The 11024-nt window shown below is 36.9% G+C and overlaps 1 protein-coding gene across 5 annotated transcripts in view; it reads right to left on the bottom strand.

The window, feature by feature from the left end:
* Window positions 1-651: 651 nt before the first annotated feature.
* Window positions 652-11024, bottom strand: part of LOC118447740 (uncharacterized) — a 13436-nt gene continuing 3063 nt past the window's right edge. For 4 of the 5 annotated variants that reach the window (XM_085656394.1, XM_085656397.1, XM_085656402.1 and 1 more), the window contains 3 exons: window positions 2604-2692; window positions 2301-2525; window positions 653-2185 (listed from right to left, as the gene is read on the bottom strand). In XM_085656394.1, coding sequence (XP_085512520.1) covers window positions 1550-2185; window positions 2301-2525; window positions 2604-2687 — 945 coding nt within the window. In that variant the 5' untranslated portion in view covers window positions 2688-2692 and the 3' untranslated portion in view covers window positions 653-1549. Of the gene's footprint in view, window positions 2186-2300; window positions 2526-2603; window positions 2693-11024 lie in introns of all 5 variants that reach the window. The other variant, XM_085656403.1, reaches the window with a different exon arrangement.

Genomic DNA, 11024 nt, shown 5'->3' with positions numbered 1-11024 from the left:
ATAATGTTAATTAGAAATAGATATAAGTAAGGATAATGATATTAGACGATTAGACGAGATGTCAATTAATAATGGTGTATTTTTTTTAAGAAATCTCTTGAAAGATTTTGATAATGAATCTAGCTTCCTTTATATATTTCCTCGTTTAATAAATTTCGAAGAATAAAAATGAGGAAAAAGAAGTTCAGATATTTATTGTTCTTTTTCTTTTTTTCTTTTTTTTTTTTTCTTTTTTCTTGCTTTTTCTCGTCAATCAAGTTTTTTTAGATATCCTTTCTGGTATTACCGATTACGTTTGTTAAGATCTATTCGTTAAAATGTATTCCTCATCGGCTTATAATCACTTTACATTTGATATATTAGGAATAATACAGGACGTGAAATAATAATATACCGGAGAAAATAAATGATAGTACACGACGAAGTAGAAAATAACTGGTTTTGTTACCGATCGTTCTTTTATTATTCTCCACGAGAACAATGACAGTTACAATCCATTAATAAAAACGTAGAAACGATGATGAAAAAAAAAAGAAAAAAAAATAAAAAAGAAAAAAATAAAAAAATAAAAGATAAAAAGCGCATCCACGTTTTTCCTTCCGGTTTATTATATATTTATATATATATATATATATATATATATATATATATATATATAAACAAATTAAAAAAAGTTTTTGTTACTTCATATGAACTTATGCGAAAGGCGTGATTTCGTTAAATAGTTAACACAATAATAATTAAATATATATTAAAATTTTCTCTCTCTCTCTCTCTCTTTCTTTTTCTCTCTTTCTTTCACTCTCCCTCACTTTCTTTCTCTCTCACTCTCACTTTCAACAATGAATATGAGATTAACTTACAAGAAAACTCTAGCTTTCCATTTATTTTTAATCTATACATGATCGATTTTCGAAAAATCGAAACACGAAATATTCGAAAGTCACGGTATCGAATCCGATCACGTGCTTTCTCTCCCTCTCTCTCTCTCTCTCTCTCTCTCTCTCTCTCTCTCTCTATTTTTTCTACCTTTCTCCTTCTTTTTCTATTTATCTCTATTTCTCTCGATATCCTCGTTCGAATTCTTACGAACGAACAAATTCGTAGTATTGACAAGTGCAGAATAATTTAAAAAAAATGTACTATTATCTATATACATATAAAAAAGATAAGCTGAAGAATGATTCGATTGTGAATAATTAAAATTGCATGTCCCTTAAGCAGTTTAAATATCTTTATCATTAATGAGAGAGAAAACAAAAAACAAGGAAACAAAAAAAAAATGAAAAAGAAAAAAAAAAATACAAATAAAAACGAAAATGAAAGAATAAGATTTCTATCTACTGTATTGTGTTGATGCCTTAAGATTGGATCAGGCATGAAATTCCTTACCGATCAATTCTCGTGGAATCAGCGTGGGAAACTGTCGTTCCTTCGCTTACAATTAGTCCGTTCTACGATCCGCTCGTTCGTCGTCCAACTCGTTCGAAGAACCCAGGTCGGCATCCAATTTCGTAAAACGAGACGATCGTTTTTCGATCGAAAGATCTCAAAAATCTTTCTTCTTGCCCTTGTCGACGACAACGTTGTCATGATAACTGATCTCTTGACCAGCCACCGCTGGATGTAAATAATGTGGCTCAACGTCGATTTTTTCTTTAACACCAGAATCCAAAACCATCGAATGATGAGGACCTCGATGTAGCATCGTTGTAGCACCGTGATGTTGTTGCTGTTGTTGTTGTTGTTGTTTATTAGTTTGTTGATGTTGTTGATGCCTCTCGTCCTCTTGACTATATTTCTTCAACAAATCCCTCAACTTGTCCATATCGATTTCCTCTCCGAATTTCGAAAAAAGTTCCTTCGCACCTGTCTCGTCTAATTTCTCTGAATCCTTCAATCCTTGCTTGAACAATTGGAGAAATCTTTCGTTAGCTTCCACACCGTCTCTTGTTGTATTCTTCGATGAATTCAAATTAGGATTCAATAAAAGATCTGGTGTCTCGTGAACAACGTTAACGTTCTTATCCAAATTTTCGACCGCCAATGATTGAAGTAAAGTATTGTAATCAGGTTTGATCCTAGATGTCTCCATGCACGAACTGCAGGAACAGTTCGTTATTATTTGAACCTTTTTCTGCATAGTCATAGGATTATTTCCCTCATCCTTACAATCCAAAGTAACCTGGTACGAAAAATATTTCATTGGATTAACTGTTAAATCTTTTAAAAATATTATCATCTATTATTTAATATCTATTTCGATATCCTAATCGTATTGACCGATAGTAGATACCTACTGTATGCCAAACACTGTCGAGAGGCTGACACGAGTCGCAATAGGGTCTTATCAAATCACCAGGAGCGGACGGCTCGCTGTGGGGTACCATGTAAGAGAAACAAGCTCCAACGCACACGTTGTTGTCGAGCTCTTGGGATGAGCATTGAGGCCACGCGACTACCTGCTTGATAGGCGTCGTTTTGCACCAACTGTGCTTGTCTGGATAGAGTACTATGTTGTGGACCTGAAACGGATGATTAAATGCTCGAAGGAAATATTCCAATTATGTTAGAAAAAGAGTTCATTTCATAATTTTACAAACCTTATGTTCCCGATGGGCGTGTAATATATTCGATTGAACCAAAAAGAAAATGACTGTTGTCATTAAGTGCCACGTAGATTCCATGATCTCTGCAACAGTATAAAAAAAAGAAACTATCCTAATTTTCTTTTCCTTCTTTTTTTTTTTTCTTTTTTTTTCGAAGACTATGGGACTTTCGCGGATGATCAAAAGATAGAAATACAGAAGATCGAGATTGAATAATATGACTAGAAAGATTATCAAATTTTTATTACAATGTATATGATCAAATGTTATAAAATTATATTACGATATCTGTTTTCAGAAAATTAATTTATTACTTTAATTTACTTTATAGATAATTAAATAACAAATATTTGTTATTAAAAAATCAGCTCAATTATTAGATTACTTTTTATAGAAAAGTTTATTTTTTTATAAAGTAACAATAACTGTAATTGGAATATTAGTTTATTATTTTATTAAATTAATATATCTTAGAGTAGAAAATTATCTCATTAGATTACTTTATTATTTTGCATAAAAAACATTTGATGAGATCGTAAAAGAGGTAATAAAAAGACCGACTTTGTTAGTTCTACTTTATAGTTATTTTCTGCAACGTCAAAGAATATAGAAGAGTTTCGACGATTGGAATGCAAGAGAGGAGAATCGTTTTGACGAGGAATAGCTCGTCGTCATTGGTCGTTCAGTACCGGTTGCCGAGCCATAGATATAGGGAATGCGTGTTATTTGAACGGTCGAGTTGCGAGTACTCGAGAGTACCCTACTTGGCGAAGCTTAGATATTTTTTCGAGAAAACCTATTGCAATTCGAAATACGTGCAACGGCCGTGCACGTGCATGCCAATACTTTTTTCCCGAATGAATGAAAGTGCCCGGCTCGACTTGAGCGCCTTCGAGGCCTTCGGTTCGACGACCGAGCGGAATTGCGTCATCGGGATGCTTGCTCGTTATGTTGGTATCGCATGATCTCATTTCTTTTTTTATTTATTAATTTTTTTTATTCTTCTTTTTTTCTTTTTTTTTCTTTTTCTTTCTTTCTTCCTTTCTTTCTGTTTCTCTTTTGATAAAGATTCGAAATTCTGATCGACGATATTTGTTTTATTTCGAAAAAATATATCAATAGTGGATAAGAAATGATAAGGTTGCTTCGTTGTCTTTAATTGTCTAATTATGCATTATGAATTGATATCTTTATCAAAATAAGTATACGTAACATAATTCACATTTTTCTTTTTTTTTTTTTTTACATTAATTATTTGTGAACGAATTTTTGATTCTATCTGGAAGGAAGTTAAATAACACGAAAATCGTAATATAACTTGTATCAGTATGATTATGCTAATATATATTTACTACTGATTGGTTCAAAGTTTCTTAGATGGGCCAAAAGTTTCTAGACGATTTTAAAAATAAATTATTCTTTTTTGAGACTCTTCAGGCTCGTAGATGGGCTTGTAATTTTACAAGCTAAGCTTGTAGTTTTACGATTGGAACAAGAAATTAGCTTAAAATGTCATGAAAAAGGATAATTGACTTTTAAAGGCATTCAAAAACTTTTAACCATCTAAGGATTTTTAGTTTTGTAATTATAATTTTTAATATTTAAGATTAACAATTTTGAATATCAAGTAACAATTAAATTTATATAGGTTGATAAAGTGGAATAAAATTGAAAAAATAAGAAGAATAGAGAAATATAAATGTTAGATATAAAGTTAAAAGTTATATTATATATAGTGGCTTAAAATATTGAGTTCGATCTCCTTTCTCTACTTGTAAATGCAAAGTAATGGATGAAGAATGGATCTTTGGCATCGATGATGTCGCGACAAAGTCCGGTTCATTCATAGATACAGTAGGGTCACCCGTTTCTTTCTCTTTCGATCTCGAACTGTATGCTCGAGTTTTAACTTTCCAAGATTTCGAGATAAGGAAAGTCCTCGTGTCGTCGAAAAGGGGGAGTTATACTAAACCCGTTGTCAACGTCCCAACCATAAATAGTGCTGGATTTAGGGTACCAGTGCTGAATACGTGATTCACTCCTTCCGGCGACATACCACTAAATTTTTTTTCGAGTCGGAACAACAAAGCCCAACGTTTAAAAGGATCTTATCGTGTTCGTGCTCCGAAATAGAAATTCCTAGGGAGTTTATATTTCTTTCTTTCTTATATTTCTTTTTATTTCTTTTTCTTTATAATAGAAATAATTGTAACTAACATATGTGTGCGTACGCATTTTTTATGATTAATTAATGATAAGTGTTTTATAAAATAAATCATGATCAATAAATATATATATATATATATATATATATATATATATATATATATATATAATACTAATTATAATGCTAATTTTTCAAAAAGAAATATTCTTGAAATAGAATACAAAATATAATATCTTTGATGTTGAATTTTGAGAGACGAAACTGTAATTAGAATTGAAAGTTTTCAAAAGAATTCTAATCTCGATAAAAAAAATTTTTCAATATATCAATCCAATTGTTAGATTATCGATTTAATCGAAAATAAAGAACAATTAATTGAAATAAACGTTTGAAACACGTTAGATCGTTGGTAACACGTTAGGAAGAATGCTGTGATTCAAAGTGAATGGCACGTAAACCGTGAACACATTGAAGCCTTTTCCTTATCGCATGCGAATCCGTTAATTGTAATCACGATCTCGCGTGATCGAATAAAGTGACGTAAGGCTGTAGAACGCGTGCATGCAATTTTAATAGTATTCTGTTTATCCACCTACACAGAACGTCAACGCGATGGTATATACATATGTACGTATACGTATAATCCCTATCCGTTAAATTCACGACCGCAAATCGATAGCAGGTTAATGTCAATTCAACGATTCTAAAACGTCGTTTCGTGAAAGTGATTTTTATGTAATCACGTCGTCCATATATTTTACCGTCATTTACTTGCCACGAGTAAAGCGTAATAAACACATAAAACACTCACGTAAACATACAAACGATATCAAATACATAGTTATTTTATTTACCGCATATATCTATATGCAAATTATGATTCTCTGTTAGAACGCGCAATAATCATAGTCGCATTATGTCGTAACATGAAAAAGAAAAAAGTTGATGAATCGTACAACGTTGCCATAGGCAAAGATCGAATCTTTAACGATTAGGTCGAAGGGGATTTTAATTTCCATATTCTATGGTGTACGACCATGTTGCCCGTTTTCATTCGAGCGGAAAAAAAAGATCGGGGACGGTGATATTCCTTCGGTTCGATATCGATTACCGATCGATGCTCATAAACTGTGAAAGTTCGAGAACAGTCTGTCTTCGTTATAATTACAACCGATCCCAATTGCCTGTGGTCTGTTTGTAAAATTTAAAGCAATGGGGAAGGATCCAAAGAGAGAAAGAGAGAGAGAGATAGAGAGAGAGAAAGAGAGAGAGAGAGAGAGAGAGGGAAAGAAAGATTGTATCGAAAAGGAGGATGGAAAAGGAAAAGGATCCAATTGTGAATCCAATTATGAAGAAGAAGAAGGAGGAGAAGGAGCAGGAGAAGGAGGAGAAGAAGAAGAAGAAGAAGAAGAAGAAGAAGAAGAAGAAGAAGAAGAAGAAGAAGAAGAAGAAGAAGAAGAAGAAGAAGAAGAAGAGTAGAACCAGGTCTCGAATGGAATCGATCTCTCGCGCTGCGGGACTACGAGACCGAAGAAGACTACTTGAACCTGAAGTCCTTCAGGAATTCACGACGAAGACGATGAGGACGACGAAGACGTCGTTCCACGTCGTTTGTGGCTCGCTTACGTATACCCGAGCGAAGTGAATTCCACACGACAAAAGGAATCTCGTCTATCTCTTTCTTTTTCTCTCTCTTTTTCTCTCTCTCTTTCTCTCTCTCGGCGAACAATTGCCGTCTCGTCGGCCATTTCCAAGAGCCTCCAGATCGACTTTTCGTTCCTCTTCGATGCATTTCAATTCCCACCTGAAAGAACCCTCTTTCCACCTCCCCCTCCTCTTCCACCTCTTTTTCTTTCTCCTTCTTCTCTTCTTTCTCTTTTTCTTCCTCCCTCTTCTGCTCTCGTCTTAGAGCCATCTGCTTTTTCTTCTCTCTTTCTCTCTCTCTTTCTCTCTCTCTCTCTCTATTTCTCTCTCTCTTTCTCTCTTTCTCTTTTTCTCTTCGCGAGCCCTTCCTCGAAGGCCTTTTTTTCCCTCACAACAGCCGATGCGGCCCTTTCCTCTCTCTCTTTCTCTCTCTTTCTCCTCTTTATATTCTCGCACAGGATCTCTCTCCGATCTTCCGTTTCTTATTTCGAGTTCCGAGAACCACGAGGTATAGCAGGACAGCGCTGCGCGCGAAAAGGACGTTTCGTCGATGGTTTAAGGGTGGTAAAAATTAGGTCCCGAAACCGAAGCATCGCCAGGACCGGCTGATTTCATCTGACTAACCTATCTCTCTCGGAACAAGCACCTTTTTCTTTCGTCAGCTCTTTTTCTTTATCACACTAACGATGATACATCTACTCGTCGTGCATCCTTCCAAAAATAATTTACTGACCAAGTTGCATTTGTAAAGTTTGCGTTCAGTGATTTGAATGACCGAGTAAGACATGCAATTGGAATAAATTGGAACTCGCTTAGAAACCCTAAAGGATTACGAAGGACTATATCCAATCGTTTGTACAATTTTCAACAGTTATCTAAATATAAAGATTTTGGTGGATCCGATAGATTATATAGAAATTTGATCTAATCGATTGTTGTGATTTTGATGATCGAGCAAAGTCATGTCAAGGTGTGTAACTTTTAAGAAGAAAGTTAACACGGCCCTGGCGCGATCGTAGCCAGAAGTCCAAAGCTCTTTGTTGCTGCGCCACCTTCTCTTCTCGCCTCTGAAGCCGTGTCGGTGGCGTGGAGGTCCCACCTCCTCTTCCTCCTTCTCCTCCTCCTCCTCCTCCTCATCCTCATCCTCATCCTCCTCATCCTCTTTTCCTTCTTCTTCTTCTTCTTCTTCTTCTTCTTCCTTCGGGCCCATCCTTTCGATTTGCTCGTGTCGTCGTCGTGCCGCCAGAAAGAGAGAGAAAGAGAGAAAGAGAGAGAGAGAGAGAGAGAGAGAGAGAGAGAGAGAGAGAGAGAAAGGAAGAGCGAGTAAGAGAGAAAGAGAGAATGAGGTCGAAGAGGAAAAGGAGAAGGGGGTCCTGCGCCCAGCCGCGAGATTAATTTGATTTTCAACCAAATTTGACGCGCCCCCGAGCCGAGGCGGTCCGGCACAAAGGGCGCCGTTCTGTACGTGTGCGAGTTTCTTCGTCTCTCTCTCTTTCCCTCTCGTCGATAGGCTCTCTCTTCTTCAAGGAGCCTGACTGGCCCTTCACGGGACCTTTTAACGAAACCTCGCGTCGACGATCCCCGGCCCGGATCAGTGCGAGCTGTCTATTGATTCGATTTCTCACATTTAACACCCTGGAATGGACCTGTTCGAAGGACGTTTGAAAATTTATCGACTTGTTCCTTTTCCTTTCTCTTTTTCTGTATGTATTAAATTTTGCAGCTTTCTCTCTCTCTCTCTCTCTCTCTCTCTCTCTCTTTCTCTCTCTCTCTCTCTCTATCTCTCTTTCTTCTTTTTTCTTTTAATTCTTCTAATCCCTGAAATTGTTATGTTACAAAATAATCTTAAGTAATTTTGTATATAATGATCATAAGGAAACGTGTCACTCGTGATACATTTAGCTCGATGATCGTTGGAATGTGATCAAACGTGACGATCATTTAACCCGAAGCGATTTTTATTGACTCATTCATTCTATATATGACGAAACTCGACGTAGCTGATAAAAGCGAGTATCTAACTTTTTCTACGTAATAGGTAATACGAGTGTTACGCGTTGCTAATGTTCGAGTGACAAGACCAAAGAAGATCGTAGAAAGACGAGAAAAGATGCGTTAACTTGATACAATTTGTGTTTTTATTGACACTTCGAGAAACGATTCAATAAATCTTCTTCTTCGATTTTCTTTACTTCAAATTTATAAAATTCCTAACAATTTTTATTTTCAAATTATCTTCTCTCGCGTATCTCCTTTGTTAATACAAGATTTCGTTAAAAAAGAATTCGATGATATAGTTCGAATTTCTCGTAAGGAGAACGGGTTCAGTACGGTGGCCTTTCTCATTTTCTTGTTCATTAATAACGCAGAACGCGTTAAACTTCGTTAACCCTCTCGTAATTGTTGCTGCGGTTGACGAAGCCCCGAGGAAATTCTTTCAGGGTAGCCGTTTGATTTTACGAGGATGGTTTCGACGTTAGAATTTACGATCTACCAAAAGTTATGAGCACGTTCGTGCGTGCCATTCTCTCTTTATCTCTTTCCCTCTCTCTCTCTCTCTTTCCCTCTCCCTCCCTCCCCCCTCTCTCTCTTTCTACCTCTTTCTATCTCTTTCTTTGCGATCACAGAAAACGAATGCATTTATGATGATCTCTTTTCTCCAAATAAAAAAAAAAAAAAAAGAAAAAAAGAAAATAAAATGATCCGAGAAAGGTGTCGGTAAGAAATCATTTGATCGTTCACACGACGGAATAATATTAAATCGATAATCGAAAGTCCGGTTATGTCTCTTGTAGAATATTTTTGGAAGAATATTTTTAGAACGTGGTTCATTTTCTATTTAATGTGGCAATGATGTGTGTGAGAGAGAGAGAGAGAGAGAGAGAGAGAGAGAGAGAGAGAGAGAGAGAGAAAGAGAGACAATATTAGTATTCTAAACATACCGAGAGATTTCAGAGAGAAGAGCTTGAAGGTCAACAAGGATTCTTCTCTATCATGGAAATAACAAAAATATGTCGGACCGACTCTCGACGACGTAGAAAGTATTACGCATGCGTAGATACGTTTTAAGAGACGATCCAGTCATTTTCAATTACCATTAATTTTTCAATTATTTTTTTCAAAGATTTCATATTTATAATAACAACACCGTATAAATTACGTTTATAGCCTTCCGATAATTTGGATCGATGATTTTTTTCGTAAGCGATTCTATCCCAATTAAAGAAGAAGAAAAAGAAGAAGAGGAAGAAGTAGACGAAGAGGAAGAAGAGGAGAAAGAAGTAGAAGAAGAAGAAGAGGAAGAAGTAGAAGAAGAAGAAGAAGAAGGATAGCAATAAGGATAAAAACAATAAAAAAAAGAGGAGTATAGCGAGCTGTAAACGGCAGCTATATTAGATTTTTATCTTAATCCTGGCGATCTATTTTAACTTAATGAAAGTCCTCGGCACCCTCCAAACTTCCTCCCCCCTTTAGTCACCCCGTCCTCACTCTTCCTCTTTCCCTCTTATTCCCTTTCCATTGCAGCCTCCCGTCGCTCGTTTTCACGTAGCCTAATTTCACAATTTTGCGACCATCCTCCGCGAGTCATCCTTTTTTTTCTCCTCCTTCCCATCCCTTTTTCACTCCCTTGCCCCTTCCTCGATTCTCCATCTCTCTTTCTCAAGATACCGGTGCCGTGGGCCAACTAATAGGGGACCCACAGGGGGTCGAAGAGGAGGAGAAGATAAAAAGGAGGATCTCGCGCGTGAGACGGAGAAAGACGATCGTCGTAAAAGGAAGAGCAAGAGGATGAGAAGGAGGAGGAAAAAGAGGATGAGGAACAGAAAAAGAAGAGGAAGAGAAAAAAAGAAAGAGGGAGAGAAAGACAGAAAGAGAGAAAGAGAAAGAGAGAAAGAGAAAGAGAGAAAGAGAGAAAGAGAGAGAGAAGCGGCACGGCGAGGTGAAAAAAAAGAAGTTTGCCAACAGCACCGGAGGATGCCCTGAAAACACGCTGGACGTGTGGCGCCATCTCGGCTCCTCTTTTTTTTCTTTCCTCCTTCCTGCACCGGCACCGTTCCCTCCGCACACCCTTCGCGTGAGCTCCTTATGCTTTTGTTTCTTCGCCCATACTAATTCTTCGCGAGGTGCATGGTGCCTGGCTGCCGCCGCCGCCACCGCCCGCAGCCGCCGTCGCCGCCGTCGCCGACGAGTGACGCCAGGGGATGATGCTGAAGAGAAGAGGGACCGAACGTGGTCTTCTCCTCTTCACCAGTGCCGGATCCGAATGTTTTTGCACCCTTGGACAAGGCCTGTCAAAACACCTCTACGACCCTTCTTTTTTTTTTCTCTTTTCCTCTCTTTTTTTTTTCTCTTTCTTTAATATATCGATCGATCATCCTTGATCGAGCATCTTATCGAATGCCTCTCGTTTTCTTATCAAATTACAAATCGAACCGAGTCGAGCCAAGCCAAGCCGAGTCAATTGGGAACAATCTTCTTTCCGATTACTTGAAAAAGGGAATCAATCGTAAAACGTTTTGATTTTTAATTTATTCGCGACGATAGAAATTAATCAGATTTATATAGATAATCGATTAATCAGATGTATTATATGTAAATTATCG

This window comes from Vespa mandarinia, chromosome 1 (assembly GCF_050613455.1).
Source record: "Vespa mandarinia isolate Hongniang chromosome 1, ASM5061345v1, whole genome shotgun sequence".
In the NCBI taxonomy this organism is placed as follows: domain Eukaryota; kingdom Metazoa; phylum Arthropoda; class Insecta; order Hymenoptera; family Vespidae; genus Vespa; species Vespa mandarinia.
Note: the sequence above shows the minus strand (reverse complement) of the source record. Positions and strands in the feature narration are given on the sequence as shown.